The sequence below is a fragment of the Thunnus maccoyii genome, chromosome 6, assembly GCF_910596095.1.
Source record: "Thunnus maccoyii chromosome 6, fThuMac1.1, whole genome shotgun sequence".
In the NCBI taxonomy this organism is placed as follows: Eukaryota; Metazoa; Chordata; class Actinopteri; order Scombriformes; family Scombridae; genus Thunnus; species Thunnus maccoyii.
The window spans coordinates 11,262,807-11,284,722 of NC_056538.1; the positions used below are offsets into that span (position 1 = coordinate 11,262,807).

Here is a 21,916-nt window from a genome sequence, read left to right on the forward strand (position 1 = left end):
TGGACATTTTTTCTTTTACACAATTGTCTAGTTTTGTTTACAACCGTTGTTCATAGAAAAAAACATACCATAATATCCCCTTTTTGAGAGTGAGAACAGAAACACTCGGTTTAAAGTGCGGTAAATAGTGAAATCAGTTAATCGCTGCATCCCTGTTGATGATTGTAGGTCTATCTGGATATTGCTTTGACTGACCCTCCATTGTGGCCTGAACAGTTCATGTCACCTTGTATAATAGGTAAAGACTGGAATGCAGCTCCGTGTTCATGCTCATTGTCATCCGTCCCCGTGGAATGTAAATGTTGACACAGAAGTGCAGTCGATTGGTCAAAAGTTCAACTATTTCCCCCAAATGAACAAATGGCTCAGTAATACATCTTGACTTAAAGCTGCCTTTACATCTGCAGTCAGCAGAAACGTCCTGCCATCCCACTCGTTGTCGTCTCCGCTGTCTCTTCAGCGCACATCTGCCTTCCCAAACATAAATTCATATTACTGTGAAATTTAGAAACTCCCCTCTGAGTTTTTCTTCCACATTTTTGTCACGGGGAACGAAAATGACTTGTGTTTACAGCACCGCATCAGCATTTAGGACCATGTTAGCCTTGGGTTAGGTGGTGCCGGAAGTGCGTCCATCTGCTTTATGATTCACTGTTATTGTAGGAGAGGTGACTCTCGTCTACACACCTGTGACTCACTGACTGGGTTTCTCTGACTAAAAGACCTGCCCTATCTGACACCAGCTGTACGGCCGCCTCAGGCTCAAGTATTCCCAAATGTGATGCGAGAACACACGCAGACAGGTGTAACACATCAGCTTAACATACCATCTGCAATCTAACGAGTTCCCTGCGCTCAGTTTAGAAGCTCTACGTGCCTGGAAGCGATGCCAACTGGGCTCCTCCGCTTTTCTCTCGACACTCTCTTGAGCTTATTATTGATCAGTCTTAAAAGCAGGGAAATGGCCTCCTCCTCAGTCTCCTCCGTGTCTCCACTCCAGCCTTTTTCTGTATATGCAAAAGCTGGCAATAACCGGAGAGGAATGCAGCTCTAACAATGATTTTTGCAGTTTTGCTGTCATCTCTCCTTCCTCTATAAAAACTTCCCACTTCTTGACCCTATGTCCCAACAGGCCAGCAGTAGCTGTGTTTTTTTTTTTTCTTTTTAAAGGCATTTAGCAATATTAGTGTGCATGTCCATTTAAGGATAACAAGATGAAACTCATTGGTGTTGCGATAGCAGTGTGTTCATGCCTTTGTGTTGCATAATGTTCACAGCAGTGAGTCTGGTGTGTTGGGATGCTAATTTTTCATGTCTCCACTTGTTCTCCCGATTCCCTTGTACAGTGTGATTTTTTTTTTTTTTTTTTTTTTTTTTTTATTCTTTTGAAGTCTGATATCAGGAGCTTTCTTTAAACCGACTCTCAACAGCAAACAGTGTCACTCCCTGAAATCATTTATGATTTATTTTTTTCCTGGGTACGGCTGTGTACAACTGAACTGATGTTAGCAGTGATTCTAATTCATCTTCACAGTTTTTTTTGCAACACACCCAGATATGTAGGAGACACCCTGAATATACCCCAAATGATTGCGCTTTGTAGAGTGAACATAAGCACCCTCTTTTTCATTTTGTTTCTCAACCAAAGACCTCTTAATATCCATGCTCCCCCCTGTGCCCCGGCAGCAATAATAATTCGAGGTAATTGGGGTGTGCTTGTGGGAATTCTTATCTATAATGGGTTAAGAATAATGGCTTTATTTCATGCGTCATAAAGAGTTGCATGTTGATGCACACTTCAAAAGACTCCTCGGTGCATCACTGTACAGTCAGTGTGACAGTGTGTCTAAATGTTCACAAAGCCCCCCCACCCCCCAGTATGCTTCATCACTCCACAGTCTCCAGTATTAAAAACGCCCCAATCACTGCAACCCCCTCCCCTGAAACAATTCACCCCTCTGGGTCCTCCCACCTCTCATACTCATAAATAGGCCATTATGCTGTCCTGCCTCTTGGATTAGACGCTTTGCTACAGGAGTTGCTCAACATACAAAACCTTCTATTGTCCAGTTTCCTTGGTGGTGGTGGCTGCTGTTTTTTCTTTTAATTGTGCCCTCAGGCTGTTATGTTCGCTCTGTATGCTATTGATTTCTTGTATGACCACTTTATTTTTAACTTTTAGCATAACTAGCTTGTTGCTCATGTCTCAATCACATAAAGTTGTTGTTCAGTGAGCTAGCTGTTGTGGACTGGATGTTTTTTTAATAAATTATATAAGGTAAGGGTGAATGATTCAGTGGGTACAGTCTTCTGTCATGGTATATGAAAATGTATTTAGCCAGATCAATATATAGTAATATAGAGATGAAACAAAAAATTGAAAACAGAAGATGATCGATAGATTATTTAATAAGGAAAACAATCATTTGTTGCGGCCATGTTGTGTTAATATTTTTAGGATATTCATATAACCAGGTGCTAATGTCTGCTAATCCATTGAATCAAATACCTGACAAATCAAGTTTCATCATCACATTGATGCAAATGTCCTGTAATATCCTGTAGTCCTGCTCTGATTGATCTAATACAAACATTCATATTAAAGGGATGTCTACCTCGGTATAAACAGAGTGGTAAAGTGCTTGATGGTTCATTGATTTCTATTATCTATTGGTACTGTATATATCCTCATATCAAACCTAATATAAGGTTATGCAGGTCCTAATGATATGGCTGTTGCAAGTTAAGTGGAAATCAAGAAGAAAACATTTCTTTAGAGGCTGACCATTGCCCAGATAAACATTAGCACGGTCTAAAGAATAGGAAACTACCTCTGTTAGTCCATCTCAAAACCACTGTGGTGTTTTTCCACCTTTCATTGTACTGAGATTGCCATCCGCTGAACTTAGAATAAACACAATAAAAAGCACAGAGAATGGACCCTGAAGAAGAAATGTGAAATGTGAAGCTTATGTTTCTTTTGAGCTTGTATGACTTCTTCTCTGGCAGCGATCTAGCCGTCATCAGTGTCCGATCAAGCAGAACCAACTGCTCTACAGTGGCAGATAGAAATTTAAAGCTACATCTCAAAACCTGATGGAGCTGATGGAGAGTCTGTGTCTAGCATCGTAGTGAAACCAATGCTTTGTTGTGGGTAGTATATTGTATGGTCAGCACTGCTAATGGCCACAGAGATACATTGGGTTCATCAGGGGTCCACTGCTTAATGGAGTGTAATGGATGCCAGTATAAAAACTGCTTTATGTTGTCAACCATTTTAAGCATACTATCTATCTTTCAGGTTGGATCTTAACTTCACTTATCTACTTGATTGGAAGGTTGTATAAGATAGTAACTGCTTTTCTGGTCCATTTCTTTTACATTATTACCAGGCAGCACTTATACGTCTGGGTTGTATGGAAGGATAATATTGATTTTAACCACATATGGACTTCAGATTTATAACAGAAGGCTTAAAAGGAGAACCTGTTGTAACTTCTTCTGTCTAAGACTGAACCATTTTCTGCATGGGAGAACATTTTTATGCATGAACAGTGATGCACATAATCAGTTTACAGAAACAGTTTTGTCCTGGAGACTCACACTATTCCTCTTTCTGAGTCTCAGTGGTCTAATGTGGTCTATGTGACGGGTACAAGTTGAAAACTGGAAATTAATCGAGCAGCTTCTCCTTTTGTTTAAGAGTCATCTGTTAAAATAGTTAATACTCAACGCTCAGTCATGGGTGAACATTGGCCTGAATCTTTCATTACTTTTTTTTCATTGGGTTTTCTTTGGCTTGTGTCTTGAAAAAAAATGGCTGAGAGTTTGTTCAGTTATCAAAGAGCCAGCCCTGTGTTGTCAAGGCAACCAGAATACACATGTGAGAAGAAATACATTCATTGCACAGATCTTTAAAAATACTCAATATTGCAGTTTTCTTAGAATCATAAGTTTGTTGTTGCTGCTAGCTGGACATCTAGGTTTGTGGATTTTAAAAAGAATAAGGCGGCAACTGATGAGTATTTTCATTATTGATTCATTTGTTGACTATTTTCTTGATTAATTGATTAGTTGTTTGGACTATGAAATGTCAGAAAATAGTGAAACATGTTGATCACTGTTTCCTAGAGCCCATGGTGACATCCTAAAAGGTCTTGTTTTGTTCCAACCAAGAGTCCACAACCCAAAGATATTCAATTTACTGTCATAGAGGACTAAAGAAAATAGTCACAGTTGAGAAGCTGAGATCAGAGAATTTGGACATTTTGTCTCTAAATTGTCTTAAAAATCTTAAATTAAAACGATCAATCGGTTATCAAAATAGTTGGAGATTCATTTAATAGTTGACAACTAATCGACTTACTGTCGCAACTTTAAAAAAAAAAAAAGAGTGTAAAGTACACAAATGTTGGTCAAAAAAGTCTACACACTTATGCCCCACAGTTAATTAGAGGCAGGAAACGTGATTTAGGTGTTGCCTCCTTCCGTTTCAGAGCTTTTGTCTTTCTCAACTTTGCCCTCAGAGTTGAGAAAAGTCACCATGCAAAGGAAAAAAGCGTACAAGTCAGGACAGCTGAGAGGCTTTTTTCTTTCATCCACTCTCTGCAGTGGATCGTTCCTCTCCGGGGGGGGGGAGGGGGGAGAGTAGGCCTGCCTCCCTCCTTTACCCAAGTCAGGGAGGATGTGCTCCAACCTGTAAAAGGAATTGAACTCAGTGAGGAGGACGGAGGTGAGACGGTTCCAAATATGGGCATCAAGTGTGCCAGTTGTAGCAGGAAGGAATTCATCTCAGCTCTTGAAGTGGTCAAACAACAAAATGAGAGTCCGTGGCCAAAACGTCTGTTCAACTTTTCCACAATGCTCCGTAAACGATTCCAGGCGAGGGATGAGTCAGTGCGCAGAAAAATGCAGAGGGGTTTTCTGAGTAGTGATGTTTCAGCTAAATATGTCTGACTCCATTCAGACAAAGATATTGAGGAAAAAGAACTGAAGAATAGCTGAGATAGCCTGGATGCCTGTTTCTGTGCGGCCGACTTGCGGAGGCAGAAAGCAGTAGCTTGCAGCAAGTGTGTGTTTATTTGTGTGCTTTTAACAGCGTGCCAGGACCTGTGTGAGAAGAAACAAGCATGAGGAAAAGGACAAAGAAAACAGGGAGTGAAGTTAGCAGATGACTAAGGCAAAGGAGGGCTGGTAGAGATTTCCTTTTCTAGCCCTACTTTTAGAGTAAAGGCTTTTAATTTTTTATTTAACTTACTTACTGCAACTACTTGCTTTCCAAAAGTCTATTTTGAAGTAAAACAGTTATTGAAGTTCATTGTAGTACATAGAAATGTGCTGAACTCCATCCACCAAAAGGATATTGCTAAATACAGTAATGTTTTTCCCCCGAAGTAGTTCTTCTTTGGGTTTTACTTTTTCCAAATTTAAGATATTTAAGCAAGAACGAAACATTTCAGTTCTTTTTAATATTTGATAACCACCAGTAGAGTCCTCAGGATTTGCATTTGCTATTTAGAGTCTTTTCCTCTCTGTGTTCATGTTATCCGTCCATCTCATATTTTGAAAAAAGGACAAAAAGCTGCATCAATGGGAAGTTTATTCTCCACTCTGGATGTCAGGCTACACATTAACATTTATGGGGCTCTCACAACAGGAACCGTACTTTGCAGCTTGAAAGCTTATCTTGACTTGCACCTTCTTTTACAGTCAGTGATAGTCACTGAACTACACATATCCCATGAGAACTCTTTACTTCTCATGTCAATATTCAGAGTTTCAGAGTCATGTGGGCACAGCTGAACGTCACTGATAGCCGTATACGCGGCCCGAGGGTGCTCTGAGGATAGCGCGCTGTCAGATGATCGGGCTAGCATCAACAGGCTATTGTGTGGACTCCCCATGTCCGAGTCAGCATCAGAGGTCAAGTACCTCACCACCATCATGACCTCAGTCCGGCGTGTGTAATGAGGCAGCACTATACTAACAAGCTTTTTGCACTTTATCATCAATAATGCAACAAAGGCCCCTAAAGTTTTGCATCAGTCTAGTTTTCATAAAGTGAAATTGTTGATCACGGAAGAAGGAAAATTCAATCTCTTGTAATTTGGAATTGACCAGAAAGTGCTCACATACTCACATTTGATGAATTGTGCAGCATGGGTTTACTGTATACGGGGCACCATGCACATACTGGCACATGCTGGGCTTTTCCACGGTGCTTTTTTTTTTTTTTTTACAGCTAACATTTCCTTTTCTCACTTCTGTCTGCGGTGTCTGTCTGGAACTTGACTTTCCTAGTTTTGCCTCATGTTGCTGTGGTGGGAAGGGAGAGTTTTACTCTTTACTTATGAATGAGTTTTTACTATATATATATATATATATATATATATATATATATCCACCTTAACATCATCCATTCACTTTTGTAAATAAAGAGAAAAGAAATCTGATAGTATGAGGTATGAGGTCATTTTGAGGTTTTCTGCAGTAAAGACCTTTCAATAGACCAAATCATTCAAATGTTCATCTGTAAACTATTTATGGAAAACCCATAGATCATATCATAGATATATCAGTATCGGTGTGTATGTTGTCGGATATCTGCCTATATGTACATGTATAGGCACGTAAAATGCATATATGTATTTTTTAAAGTTATATAGGCAGCCTCTTATGTATATTTGATCCTTTTCTTAATTCAGGTTTAATATATACGTACGTTCTGTGTATATATAAGATTATTGGCCCATATATAGATAATGGAATTATTTTTCTTTCTAATATTGGTATTGGCCCTAAAAACCCAGTATCAGTCGAGCCCTGACGTCAATATTTATCTTCCGTGACTATTATTTGTTAAATGTGGGTTTTATTTTTATCAGGCCGTGACAGAGATGGAGGAAGTGGTTTGGTTATGTGCCACCACACACTACTAAGTGACTTATTGTCATTCCCCGTGTGCTCTTCATGTGACGTTTTGCAGCAGACAAACAAGAAAGTAACTGTTGAATCACTTTTTATTCATCTAAGGCGCGGTAAGGCCACCTAAGGGTTATCATTTCTGTTACTCATCTTATCTTTAATATTTGGCTGTGAGTTGTGTGTGTGAATCAAATGTCAAAGCCCTGAAAAACACTCTTGTATTAATTAATGAGACGTGACATGCAGTAGCTGGTCAGTAATGTGAATGAGTTACCCCCTACAGGCCTCAGCCTCCTTCACTGTCCGGATGTTCACCACAGAGACAGTTACTCCTGAAGGCAAGAATAACTCAAAAGCCTGAACATCATTAAAAATGATAGTTGGCCGTAGTCATGAGGGCAAAAAAAAGGCTTTTCATATAGTGGTATTATGAACTTCTGGAAGAGAAGGAAGCCTGACGAATGAGGAGGGACAGCGAGCCAGGAATGGATGTAGAGGTAAACGCTATTACTCTACTTAGTGTCTAGACAAGACTGAGAAATCTCAGCCTCAGGACTAATATTTCATGTATGTTGTTTTTGCTTAGTATAACATTTTTTTTATGAACAGGATGAATGTGCAATTATATGAATCATGGAATTTATGTGTGCCCTGTATTCCTATCCCTCTCTCTGTAAGTCTGATCCAGACTAATACGCGCTGCAGTCTTATGTAAGATAGATCTTCACATGAATGCCACCAAGAGGCATCTCCGCACATATCTCCTACTGTGTTAAATAGTTTGATTTTGAAAGAATGGTGAGCTAAAGGGAGAAGAGCGAGGTGGGAGGGTCAGGTAAATGGAGGAGGAGGAGGAGGAGGAGGGAAGAGACAGAGCCACCGGGCCTGACTGTACTTGCCAGCACATTTGGGGAAAAGCTCTGAGAGCACAGCCTTATACAGACATTTCCAAGAGAGCATGTGCCCTGGCTGTGCACTGCGGTTTCCTGTTAACCCCTTACTGACCAAGAAACCACAGTAGGATGAAGAACTTGCTGTGGCTGTAGTTATAACATTTAAAGACAGGTTTTTTTTGTGTTCTTCTAAGTATATGTGTGGTGATCATTATCATTCGCAGAAATGCAGGTCCACATTTGTATTTGTCACGTCCTTTGCTTGAGGTATTTTAAAGGTTGGTGGCTCAAATCCTTCCCAGAGCATCAGCCAATGACCTATTTGTGCTTAAGAGAAAACCTCTTAAGTCAACTGGTCACTTAGTTAGCTCAGCTCTACAGCCAGCCTCGCTGTCCTCACCAGTGGACTGACTGGTGGTCTTCGGGCTGAGGAAGGACAGGAATAGACTGTTTATAGCCGCGCCTGCCGCGGTTCATTCCAGTACTAAAACACCGTCCAGTTAAACCCGGCCAAGAGCCCTCCGCCGCCTGCGCACCGGGTCAACACATGGACACACGTGTTGGCAGGTTGACAGGTGTGAGGGCGTGCGTACAAGTCCTTGTGTTTTATGCGCGTGTGCCACACACGCTTTTAGAGTCTCAGTGTCCGTAGTTCTATCAATAATGCAGCCGCTCACTCTCAGTCTCACTCTCGAGCCCTCGCTTTCTCTGCCATTAAAAATGCATCCGTTTCCCAGTCCCGAGTCTCTGTCCCCTCCCAGTTCCTATAAGCCCTCTCTGCCCAGCACATCGAAAGCATGCTCGCTGCTCAACAGATCAGGAAACACTGCAGTGTTTTTGATGTTGAATCCTGCTACCAAAGGTGGTGTTTAACCTGATTGAGGTGACCGTTGAAGGATTTAAGAACAATACTAAGCCTGTTTACAGTGTGTCTTCTCTCCCTTGTAAAAATCCTTTCTTTATATGTTGTTGTCAAAATAGTTGTCTTTAGTAAGTTCTAGTTCAAATACTAAAAGCAAACATCTAAAATCATGCAGTAACAATCCACAGGAATGTGAGCTGTGCCCAGCCATGTCACACTGAGCATGTTAAGTCATAATTTTGTGAAGGAAAAATAATTAGTTGCGTAATACATTTTGAGTGTTTGAATTAAACAAATTAGAGTCTGACCAATACTGGATTTTTTATGCCGATAACATACAAAATCATTTTTAGTAAGTGTTTTTTTTTTTTTTTTTTTTATAAAGAAGTTTGATTTAAGATAAGAATCATATTACTGTAAGTCATTTTCTTGTTATTTATGGACTGACATATACAGATACCAATATATCTGCCATAAGCTGATATCAGACGATGTATTGGCCAGGCTGAGTTATCCATCTAGCTTTACTCAGCATAGACTGAGTCACCTCTTTATCAGTCACATGGCAACTTTCAGTATCAGAATCAGGAACTTAAGATTCTTAAAACTATTAAAAAATAACTAATGCTGAAATCCTCATCTCAACCAGCTTCATCCCATAATCCCACAACTGTCTTGTCTTACACATTTTATTTGATTTTAGAAGTCCTGTCTCGTTCTTCACTTCTCAGCTGTCTGAACGTTGTCCAAGGTTAGATCTGATCTCATTACAAGCCTCTCACCTGATTTTCTGCCTGAAAGCATTTCTCATGAAATGTTAAGAGGAATGTAAGTAAGTTTGACCATTCATTATGCTGACAAATTAAATTAAATTAGCTTCAACCAAATTATATAACAACTGTTTGTTTTTGCCAGATTTTTTCTCAAAATATAGGAAATCCGAAGTCAAAAGAGGCAAAAAAAAACAACCTCTCCAGCTGCCAGTTGCTAAAAAAAACAATATCATAGAGGAAGAAAAAATGGGACTAACATGTTGCTAAGATGTGTGCCAATTTACTTACACAATCACAGGAAGGTGTCAAAGTTTATACAACACATTTTAATGTGATTGACAGCACACCAGCAGCTTTCTGACATGCGATACTGTTAACCTCTCCCACCCGATACACAGGCAGGTTACGTTTAATGTTTCAAGTTATTCAAAGAATGTTTTTTAAAGGGATTTTTATAGGCCTAATTTTTTTTTTGAGTAGTTCCTGACTGGAGATGAGCCAGCCTCCCAAACATCCAGCCATCAAAGCATAAATCTTTCCTCATAATTCTCTCCTTATGTTCATTTATCCTTCCTAGCAGACATGTAATTTCCAGTTAACATGGACTAAATTTAAATGTTATCATCTGGTTGGAAAATATAGGACCTGTGTGTGTGTGTGTGTTTGTGTGTGTGTGTGTGTACATTGATTTTTCAGGCTGAGGCAGTCCTTATTAGGCAGGGTTGGCAGCAGGAAGTGGGTTGTGGCTTTGGTGCTGTGTCACAGGAAGTAGCAGATTGTATCACGGGCGGGACAGATGGAGGGGGAGAGGAGGAAGGGATGGATTAGGGGACTATAGGGAGAGCATAGGGGGGCAAATAAAGAGAGGTGGGGGAGGAATGGTTAAAAATTAGAATTGACAGCCAACCACCTTTTTGTTCCTGTGTGTGTCTGCTGCCTTTCATCTTCTGCACTGTTCTTTTATACCAAAAAACTTGCAAATTGTTTGCAGTTTTTGTTGTGGTTTTGAAATGTTAGTATTTGGTCTATATGGAACTTTTATCTTTAGATCTCAGTGTCTGAAATGCAAACCTGCGTGCAGACACTTCAATGTTGCTACCTAATTTTGCATACAAGCGGGCATACCTGAGTCCGCTTTAACTCGTGTGCATCCTGACTGCACGGAACTATAAATAAATGTTTTGTCATTGATCTCAAAGTGCATGTTTTCCCACAAAGTGTGAGGAGTTGGAGGCTGATGTAGAGCAGGTGGAAGATTCCAGAGCCTCGGCACAGCTTCCTGTCTTTGTCAGCCTCCATTGTTGTCTCGTCCCCCATCTTGTTTGGGATCAAACTAATCTCTTTTTCTCTTCTCAAATCAACACTTCATTGCATTTCCTCTCTTGGTCTTTCACTTTGTACCTCTTGTATACGTGTCAAAACATTTTTGCACATGTGCACCACCATCCTTCTCTACTCTACTCTACTCTTCATCAACTCTTGCTCTACTCTGTGCTGTTTCTAAAAAACTTCAATTATACGCTTATAATGTCTGATACACATGCTAAGGGAGGACCTGGAGATGTTTGGTGTAGTTGTCTACACCAGGCAGCCTGTGGGTCCGTCTGAAGCTCAGAAACCTGTGTGATCTATCATAGTAGTGTGTGTGTCAGTGGCACTCTATTGTGATCGTGTGAGTTAGACAAGATGAGGCCATGCTAGCCTGGAACGACTGGCTCCCGTCTCGAAAATGGTTTGTTTATAGAGTGTTTTTGGTCTGGTTGTCCATCCGGAGTCTCCAGTTCCTCCTCACTTGATTCTCCCTCTGTGTTTGCTTCATTCCTTCCAGCTGCAGTCGACACTACATATCATATTTAACAGCACTGCACTGTGGAAAAATGATGATATTAAGTTGTGGTCACACACACACACACACACGCACAAGTCTTTTCACCAAATAGGGTTCTGCAACTTTTTATTATCACGTTTAACACAAACAATTAGCCTGTAATCTGATTTGGTCATTAGATAATGTATCAGAACTGAAGTTCATAATACCTTGTCCTCCTTCAAGGGCAGAATGGATGAGAAATACTGTATGTGTCTTAACAGACCTTCATGACCTACATCTAGCAGATGCTGATTCATTTTAATAGTTGTAAGATGCAGAGATCTGCTCATTTTTATAGCTCTTCATGGCTGTAATCATAAAAAAAATAAACCATCTATGTTTGTGGTAGCGGCGGTTAAGATTCTTCATATGCATTATCAGATGTAACTACCACAAACCTTTGTGGTTTCATTTTTGTGGCTCTACATTCATCTCGCAGTTGCCAGCACGTTTTGCTCTGAGGCACACACTTATAACCTCTTCCTTATCTCGAGGGAAGCAAGCCTTTATAAATATGAAGCAGTTTGTTCATACAGTTTATCTGTAAAACATGAAGCTTGGTTGTCGCTACCTTCTTGAAGGAGGGATTTATTTTAGAGTCCCTTATCAACATCATACTCTCAAAACTCACTCCTGCTGTGTTCTAAATCCAACTTTGTGTCTGTCTCGCCCTCTCTCTCTTCCAGTGAGTCGAGTATTTGCCAGGCTCGGGCCACTGTGATGATCTATGACGATGGCAATAAGAAGTGGCTGCCGGCAGGCACTGGACCCCAGACCTTCAGCAGAGTCCAGATCTATCACAACCCCTCCAACAATGCCTTCAGGATAGTGGGACGCAAGATGCAGACAGACCAGCAGGTACATCTGCCAGCTTTTGGCAGGCTGTGTTTCTGAGGAAATTTGTGTGTGTGTATGAGTTTGCCTCTGGAAGTGTGAGCATGTAGTTTATTCATGCATCTCTGTCATACGGCCCGTGGGCGTCTATGGTGTCCTGTGCCTCGGGGCGTCTGAGTAAGTGTGAGACAGTCTATCTTTATGCAGTGCATTCAGAAAGTACTCAGACACCTTCACTTTCTTCACATTATGTCGCAGCCTTATGCTAAAATCATTTTAAATTCATTTTTTCCCCTCATGAATCTACACTCACTACCCCATAATGACAAAGTGAAAACAGGATTTTAGAAATTTTTGCAAATTTATTATAAAGGAAAAACTGAAATATCACATTGACAGTATCAGATCCTTTACTCTTGGTTACTTGGTTGAAGCACTTTTGGCAGCGATTACAGCCACAAGTCTTCTTGGGTATGACGCAACAAGCTTTGTACACCTGGATTTGGGGATTTTCTGACATTCTTCTCTGCAGATCCTCTCAAGCTCTGTCAGGTTGGATGGGGACTGTCAGAGGGCAGCCATTTTCAGGTCTCTCCAGAGATGTTGGATTGGGTTCAAGTCAGGGCTCTGGCTGAGCCACTCAAAGTCATTCACAGAGTTGTCCCTAAGCCACTCCTGCATTGTTTTGGCTGTGTGCTTAGGGTCATTGTCCTGTCCTGGAAGGTGAACATTTAGCCCAGTCTGAGGTCCTGGGTGCTCTGGTTCAGGTTTTCGTTAAGGATATCTCTGTACTTTGCTCCATTCAGCTTTCCCTCAACCCTGACCTGTCTCCCGTCCCTGCCGCTGAAAAACACCCCCACAGCATGATGCTGCTGCCACCACCATGCTTCACCATTGGGATGGTATTGGGCAGGTGATGAGCGGTGCCTAGTTTCCTCCAGCTGTGGCGCTTAGAATTGAGGTCAAACAGTCCAATCTTAGTTTCATCAGACCAGAGAATCTTGTTTCTCACAGTCTGAGAGTCTTTTAGGTGCTTTTTTGCAAACTCCAAGCAGGCTTTCCTTTGTCTTTCACTGAGGAGAGGCTTCCGGCTGGCCACTCTGCCATAAAGCCCAGATCAATGGAGTGTTGCAGTGATGGTTGACCTTTTGTAAGTTTTTCCCATCTCCACACAGGATCTCTGGAGCTCAGCCAGAGTAACCATCGGGTTCTTGGTCACCTCTCTTACTAAGGCCCTTCTCCCCCAGTTGCTCATTTTGGCCGGGTGGCCAGCTCTAGAAAGAGTCCTGGTTGTTCCAAACTCTTCTATTAAGAATTATGGAGGCCGCTGTGCTCCAGGGAACCTTCAATGCAGCAGAAATGTTTTTGTAGCCTTCCCCAGATCTGTGCCTCGACACAATTCTGTCTCCGAGCTCTGCAGGCAGTTCCTTCAACCTCATGGCTTGGTTTTTGCTCTGATATCCAAATCACGTCCAATCAATTGAATATACCACAGATGGACTCTAATCAAGGTGTAGAAACATCTCAAGGATGATGAAGAGAGATGGAAGGCACTTGAGCTAAATTTCAAGTGTCATAGCAAAGGATCTGAATACTTCTGTCAGTGTGGTATTTCAGTTTTTCCTTTTTAATAAATTTGCAAACATTTCTAACATGCTGTTTTCGCTTTGTCATTATGGGGTGTTGAGTGTAAACTGATGAGGGGCAAAAATGAATTTAAATGATTTTAGCATAAGGCTGCAACATAACAAAATGTGAAAGAAGTGAAGGGGTCTGAATAGTTTCTGAATGCACTGTATGTGCCCATTCATTCACAGTATCACTATCTATGTGATACCACACACTAGGTTTGGGTGATTATAGAGAATATTTACTGTATATACTGTGATCATTTTATTGGAGATACCTAAGAAGGCATTATTGTCAATCCCTGTATGATTTTATTGCTTTTTTATGTGCATTCATTTGGTCAGTTATTTACATTAATGCACATATGGCATCATGGACTGTTCACCAGCATGAAATTTCAAGTTCAGTTTCAGCAGAGGCAATAGCTCATCGCCTCTGCTTGTTTATTTTATTTCAACCAATCATAAATCCTCATATGTGCGCCTTATCCTCAAAAAGAGGATAAGGCGCACAGGATTTATTGTTTCTTCCTCGCTGAAATTCCTCAACATGACAGCACCGTTGTTTGTTTTGTCAGCAGTGGTAGTTGCTATAAGTGGGGTTTTTTTGTACTTTGGGGATCTGTAACACAAGAGTGAGTTCACAGATGGGCTTCTAAAATGTTCTAAAATCGGAACCTGATTTCATACAAATCTCAGTAACCTCAGTGGAAAATACACCCAAATCTGTGTAAAACCAATTCAATTTATTAAAGGTTAATGAAGACATCTGTAAAACCATTTACAGAGACAATGCAGGGATATCAAGATACTTAAGTCATAGCCACAACACAAGAATGTGATTGTATTGAGTCTCGAATGAGCCATGGTCTTATAAATAGTAGGCCTGTACAGAATCTTTGTGCTGGTTTTCATGGACTGACAGCACATTATCACACTCGGACCTTACGCTGAATTTTTGCGGAACGTAGAGTTCGTTTCGGGCACAGTGAATACGGAGACCTGAGTAGAACCCACACGCATGTAAGAAAAAAAAGAACAAATAGGATTTCTCTGTCATTATCACCCGATTATGAGTCAGCAGATAACGGTGGGCAGCTTCCAAGTTTTAAAAAAGCTGGGTAAACTGAGTTTGGGTGGGTCTATTCTTGACTGCGCCCCTGCTCTCCCTGCTGCTTCAGTGCCTCTCTTTCTTTAAACATTCAAGACTCTTGAGTGTTCCCCAGAGACAGGTCTTAAAGTGGATGATGTTTCCTGTGACATAGTTAGCCTGTTCAACCACTTCCTGTGACAATTTAGAAAGAAGCCTGATACCCAATAAGGCCTATTTTCACTATATGTGTGTCTGATCGAGACATAAAACTTGGCGGAGGATGAAAGAACCAAGAAGCTAATGAGAGAGAGAATATAGTGTGTCTGTGTTTTCCCCTTTAGCTCCTGTTCTTTCTCTCTGACTGGCTGCATATAGAGTAACTGTTTGCTGTTTGTATGCTTGTCTTTTCAATTTTCTTTATGCATCGCGGCCTGATTGTATGATTAAGACACAAGTGGAACCATGGTATTAAGGTTTTTCTGCAGGCGTTCAAGCTTTTTGACACACGCTGCTTTCTTTAACTTAAAAACAAATCAGTGCTCTTCATTTTATCCCATTTGTTAAGCGTGTTTCTGGTCACATCCTCAGTCTGCTCCTCCTTTCTTTCTGGCCTTTTGACAGGATTGTGGAGAGGTTAAGAATACCGCTTTCTGGGCTGGCAGCTGAACTTGTTACCCTTTTTTTTTTTTTCAGTGCATGTTGCCCACTATGATATTCACCCTGACAGGGTTTCCTCTCTTCCTCTCTGCTCTGTGGAATCCAGAGGCTGTTAAACAAATAGTGAAATGGCGCGTCAGCACATTCAGGCAACGCTCAAACCCAGAACATTTTTTTCCCTCCTGGTTCATAGGCTTCACGCCACCTGCTGGGTGGAATATAAACCAGGATGATCCAACAAAAATAAACTGGCCACTGCATTTTTTTGCATAAGAAGGGGATGTGGGTTTTTTTAATAGTTTTCCAGTTTTGAGTGAAGAATACAGCTCCCAGAAATGATCTGCTTTCTGTTCCTTGTTCCTTTGGTTTTGAACTTTAACTCCTGATACTGATTAGAGCTCGCCGAAGTACTAATGTTGCTCTCCAGTTCTACCAGAATAATCCTTGTATTGACCCTCTGTCCTCCTCCTTCCCCAGGTGGTTATAAACTGTCCAATCGTGAGAGGTCTGAAGTACAACCAGGCCACACCTAATTTCCACCAGTGGCGGGACGCTCGACAGGTGTGGGGGCTCAACTTTGGCAGCAAGGAGGATGCTGCTCTATTCGCCAATGGCATGGCACACGCTCTGGAAGTGCTCAACTCCTTGGCAGACGCAGGTGCTCATGCTCACTATATTTCTATTGGCATCGGCTTCAGTAGCCATACTTTTGTTTTTGTTTAATTTACATTTATTGAGCTTTATTTATGAAAGACTTGTATGGACAGATTTGATCTTATGCGCCTCTTATTTCCAAAATGTTAGCTAGGGAAGAAAGTAATTTACATGTGTGACTACTGGTGAATAGATAATAGAAACGGCGAATGAAATACTGCTTTGTTTTGGAAAATGTGTATTTTTTTTTATTCTGTTGCCAAAAGATAAGTGCAATGTCTCTGAGTTTTAGATCCTCTTTGCTTACCCATATCAGTAGTTTCATATCTGTGTCCTGCCACCCTCAAATTGTGCCCTGATAGCCCACAGATGTTTTTTGATGTACTAGTTTTACTTTCTGTATACAGATGTTGGCACACAACAACTGAAGATTGCTGCCCCTATGTAGGATAATTTGGGTGTTTATTTATGATGGATTTCCTGGAAAATGCATCCAATTTAAGAGCAAACCTGATTCACCAAGACTTTCACATGGGAGGAACAAATCAGTCGTCTAAGAAAATAAGAAAACATGATTCATTAATGAGGCCATCCCATTGTGTGTTTTCAGATTTTGCCTTTTATTTTGTCTTCAATGTTTATGTTATTTAGCTTTGCCCATACAGTGTGATGCAACATTAGTACTCTTTGGTATTTGGTTGCATTTTTTTTTCTCAATTGTAATGTGTTAAATAATAGCAGTTATCCAAGATTAGTGTGAACAGTAATCTGCCCCTCCACTCTTGTTGTCCACCAGTGTGTCAACTGAGTAGTTAAAAAGAAAATACCATAAAGTACTTAAACTTGATTGGTGTACGCCATCCTTTTCTGCTTTATCGTCATATCACAAGTTACACAGACTTTGCACAATCCGCTGAATGACTAGAAAAGGTGTGTACACCAATAAAAGCACATAAACATGCTGGATACATGTCAAAGAGTCATAATTGTTCAACCATCACAGCAACGTCTAATCCTTTTGTTCTATTTTCTCTTTCATTTCCATTATATATGTCAGGCTATGCAACCCTTCCCCGCCCAGTGTCAAACGGACCATCTCCAGAAGAGCTTGAACAACAGCGGAGGTACCAAATCTTCACACTTCTTCTAAATGCTACACATTTGTATTTCACATCGCCAATTCTAATATACTGCCGGACATTTTAATTTAAATTCCCTCAGATGTCTTTTGGGTCTAATTCAGCGTAAACATGCAATGTATCCAACTGGTAACTCTGTCAACATAGCCTAGTTTCTTCTGGATCTGCAGCAGACCAGACAAGCATTGTCAGTATTTGTTTTAAAAAGGAGATTTTCTTTGGAAGTTGTTTTTGCCATTCAGACAAGTACGCCGGTCTTCGAGGTCATGTGAAGTTAGACGTCTCTAACCCAGCTTCAGCGAAGTATCCTCTGGGTTTAGTTGCATAACAATCAATACCAAGTCAAGCTGTCTTGGCTTTGCGGTAGTCCCATTGGCACAGTTTTGCACACACGCATATGTAGAAGATTTGATGGCATTAGCTTGACACTGCTAAACCCTCAGTCAGCCCCCGTAGGTTAAAGGTTAAAAAGACAGCAAGGCGGACACCTCTCACATCAGCCCCACCTTCTCTCCATCCATTTATCTGTTCGCCCAGTGAGACGTTGTGGTGGCACCGTGCATGCATGCCTGCACAGACCAGGCATTAACCTTTTAATCTCATTTAGACTAAAAGGTAATATGTTGCACAGTCGGGGAGGCTTTGTGATTGGCCAGAGGGACTATCTGTCAAATGACTAGTCGTCCCAGTGGCTGCTGACATGCTGTGGCTTAGGGAGTAAAGCACTGACATTAAAACCTTTTTGAATTATAGCATAGATGTAGGTACTAATGGATATTATTTGCACTTATGCTTTTAGGTGTGATGAGCAAAGAAATAGAAGAGTCACAATATTCACCAGTATCAAATAAAAAAAAAAGCTGGAAAAAAAGATGTGGATGGGATTTCCCCTCCCCCTTTCCTGGGCACACTGCCTAAGTCGATCAGCAGTGCTTTAAATCACACCGACTGGGACTTTGTGTGTATGATTGTGTGCATGTGTGTGGACCTGTGCATGTGGGGTGTATATGTACATTGTGTGATGTCCTGCATACAGCTGCCGTTGCTGAGTGGCAGATGTGTTGGGGGAGAAGGGAGGGAGCAGTAGAGAAGTGAGGCAGCTTGAATTAGGCCACCGTGTCCAGCTGTGGACTTTTCAGCAGGAGGCTAATCAGAATCTGTGAAATCCACCTCATATCCTTTTTATTGTAGTCGGTATATTGAATACAAATCCTGATTTTTAGCACTCCACACTAATGCCAAATACTGTAATTAGACAAAATTGTTCGAAAACAATGGATGTTGCATAAATAATCCAATAATCTGCTGGACATTTGCAGATTAATTGGGGATGGCTGAAAGCTGGCATTGTCTGACATGCCCCTTCGCTCTCTTACCCCTCAGCTTTATCTCATGGTTACACCCAAATTAAATAGAACTTTCAACTTAATTAATCTGCCCTTTTCATCCACTCATTTTATGTTTAGCATGTTTATGTATATTTGTCGCTGACGGATGTGTTTGTGTGTCCGTAGGTTGGAGCAGCAGAGGTTGGAACAGCAGGATCGGGAGCGCCAGGAGAGAGAAAGACAGGAGCGGGAGCGGCAGGAAAGGGAGAGACTGGAGAGACAAGGCGGTGCAGGTCAGGAAACACCTGGGCTGGTCAGCATGACTGCATTTACAGCACAGTACAGGCTTAGTAGTTCCTCATAGTCTTTTTCCCAGGTAAATGTGTGGCGCCAGAATTGCAATTTCTTTTGTTAACACAGTACTTCTCATTCCCCAAGCCCCTATATACTGTGAGATAACAGTGATCTTACAGGTTTATTACAAGTCAGACTGTATGAGATTGGTGTAATTAAAGCTTGGTCATAATCTGTGTCAGACTTTATCAGACCAATTGTGGGGCAAGTCAAAGTGTGCGATAAAAGTCATGTGAATCATAGCATGACAATAGAAAAAAAAAAATGCAGGTGGAGATGTAATCAACAAAAAAAAAACAAGCTTTGGCGTCAAATGGCAAAATTGCATCAGCCTGTGTTTTGTGTCATTTCAGGTTGTGTTCTGATAGCTCAGTTTCTAGATGTGTTTTGCAGCACATTGTGACAATTTTGTCCTAAATTTCTGATTCTGTCAGAATTTAGATGCCGGCTGTCTTTGGTTGCCAAAACTCAAAATCAGTCTTTAAACATATCTCATGGTCTGATTTAGGACCAAAAACTTCCCCATGTTACACTCACCATTGTGGACTTGGGTTTAGTGCTGGTACCGTCTGTTAGAGGGACCATCACACTTTATAATTTACATGATGGTGCACCTGCATCACACCATCATCGGTGTGTAACTAGACTGTTTTCACTAAATCGTTTGTGAATGGTTACTGATGGTGCCTCTCTGTTTTTAGCCCCTATTCCTCCAGCTCCACCGTTGGCCACTGGAGGCCCCCCTCCTCCACCGGCCCCTCCTCCACCCCCTGGCCCTCCACCAGCCGCTGGCATCCCTCCCCCTCCGGGACCCCCTCCCATAGCACCTCCGCCAGCCCCGCCCCTGCCCTCTGCAGGAGGAGGAGGTGGCCTTGGTGGTGGGGACGGTGGGGGAGCTGGGGGCTTGGCGGCTGCCCTCGCAGGAGCCAAGCTCCGCAAAGTATCTAAAGTGAGTATGAAGCTAAACAGTTTCAAGACTGTGTGGATTTTGACAGCTTTGTTACTGTACTCTGTACTTATTGTAGGCAAGATTAACATAACGGACAATCACTGAAGCCATTTTGTGCTTTTCTAACTATGCAAATGGAATTCTGATGTTGTATTGATCCAATCTCAGAGTTGCTCCAACATGCAGAGCTATGAAACATGCATCCATCAGTGCTTATTGAGTCATTGCCTTGACAATGTCAGCTGAACTCTATCTTATTTGCTATTTGCTGCCATCAGCAGGAGGACGCAGCCCCTGCAACTTCAATAAGCAGAGCTGACTCCAACCGCAACAGCAATTCCTCTATTGGAGGAGGAGGAGGTGGTCTGATGGGTGAGATGAGTGCCATCTTGGCACGAAGGTGGGTGCCACCACAAGTTTGCAGTCGCATAAAATATCCAGTGTCCAAACTCCAAAAATAAACAGTTAGACTTATTCTGTTTCACGTTCTATATTAAGTAGTGTCTTCATTCAAGGTCTTTCTGCTTTGGTATTCAAAACTACAGTATATATCGTTCACAACTAAATTTCATCTACATTGTTTGACAAGTGATTTCTCTACATCAGGAGAAAAGCGGCAGACACTGGAGAGAAGCCACCCATGAAGCCACAAGACAATGTAAGTGGCTGCTTACTGTTAAATTATTGTCAATCCAGCAAAGAACACCAAACATATAATGTGTTTTTATAAGTGATAGATAGTCTTTATAAAAAAAAAATAGAAACAGCTTGATGATGACTTACTCGTAACAGGTCTTGTTCTTTTCTATACAGGATGATTCAGAGCCTCAAGGTCAAACCGGTGAGAACTCAATATTTTTATCCGTAGGATGCCACCTACATTTATTCTCCAACATTAATTTTACATGATGTACAAAGTTAATATTAACAGCTCATGATTTCATACATTCTCCTTCTCAGACACCATAAGAAGACCTTGGGAGAAATTGTCTATGAACAGGTAATTCATGATTCACTTATTTCCATTCTGCCATCATCGGTACACCTGAAACCCCCGGGCGTTCGGTGTCTCATGTTTGAACTCATCTTAAGAGTAGTTTTCCATCAGTGTGCGTGCGATTGCGTGAACATGTGTGTATGTATTTGCGCCCGTGGATAAATGTGCTTTTGTGTGTGAATGTCTTCCATTTCAATTCTAAGAGGAGAGTGTGTGTGTCTCACTAACAGGAATAACTCCATCACCAAGAGCATGGACTCCACTCCCTCATTGTCCCAAGGTTCCAGGTATACATGCTGTCCTGTTCACTCATGACCTTAGCTCCCCTTGCCTTTCTTTTCTCTTCAGGTTAGCGCAGCATCACTGCAGCCTACTGGGGTAGCGTATTTTACAGTTGATAGCACCCCCTAATGGATCAGAGAATGGCATGCACCCAAGGGACTTGTGGGGGCACCAACTGAGTGTGTTCTTTCTGAAAAGTAGATAGGAACCTGACCGTGTGCTCATTTGTACTCGTCAGTTCTGAGTGCTGGGGTTGGTGTTGTCCTCCTGTGTAAACTAACTCTGACTTTTCTACTTTTCTGGTTTTATAGCTGGCTTTTATGACTTGTCAATATAATTGAGGGAAGTGTGTGCAACTATTGTGGTTAAAAGATGGATCAAGTCCAGCCAGTGATAACAATAAGGTGATTAGTTACACATGTATGCAAAAACAAATGCTTTCAGAATTGGTCCAACCAGATTTATTTCAATATATATATCAGTAATTGTATATAATTTGATTCGAAATCATTCTCAACTTTTCCCAAAGTTTATCAGTTCAAAAAGGTGGGTTAATGAGCATAGATAGGTTAACCCTCACTCCATCTCTGGGTGTGTGTCTTCTCTCTGCAACCTTGTGGGACTATTCCTTCTTCCTTGCAGTACTGTGGTGATTTGTCTGACACTGGGCCTGTCAATG

The 21,916-nt window shown here is 41.3% G+C and overlaps 1 protein-coding gene across 3 annotated transcripts in view; it reads left to right on the forward strand.

The window, feature by feature from the left end:
* The window catches only part of vaspb (vasodilator stimulated phosphoprotein b), a 28,291-nt gene that overhangs the window by 4,593 nt on the left and 1,782 nt on the right, over nucleotides 1–21,916 (forward strand). The window contains exons 2-11 of one of the 3 annotated variants that reach the window (XM_042415155.1): nucleotides 12,009–12,180; nucleotides 16,012–16,192; nucleotides 17,246–17,312; nucleotides 18,842–18,948; nucleotides 19,711–19,958; nucleotides 20,240–20,358; nucleotides 20,565–20,616; nucleotides 20,772–20,799; nucleotides 20,919–20,958; nucleotides 21,186–21,242. In XM_042415155.1, the coding sequence (XP_042271089.1) occupies nucleotides 12,009–12,180; nucleotides 16,012–16,192; nucleotides 17,246–17,312; nucleotides 18,842–18,948; nucleotides 19,711–19,958; nucleotides 20,240–20,358; nucleotides 20,565–20,616; nucleotides 20,772–20,799; nucleotides 20,919–20,958; nucleotides 21,186–21,242 (1,071 nt within the window). Of the gene's footprint in view, nucleotides 1–12,008; nucleotides 12,181–16,011; nucleotides 16,193–17,245; nucleotides 17,313–18,841; nucleotides 18,949–19,710; nucleotides 19,959–20,236; nucleotides 20,359–20,564; nucleotides 20,617–20,771; nucleotides 20,800–20,918; nucleotides 20,959–21,185; nucleotides 21,243–21,916 lie in introns of all 3 variants that reach the window. The other 2 variants (XM_042415154.1, XM_042415156.1) reach the window with 2 other exon arrangements.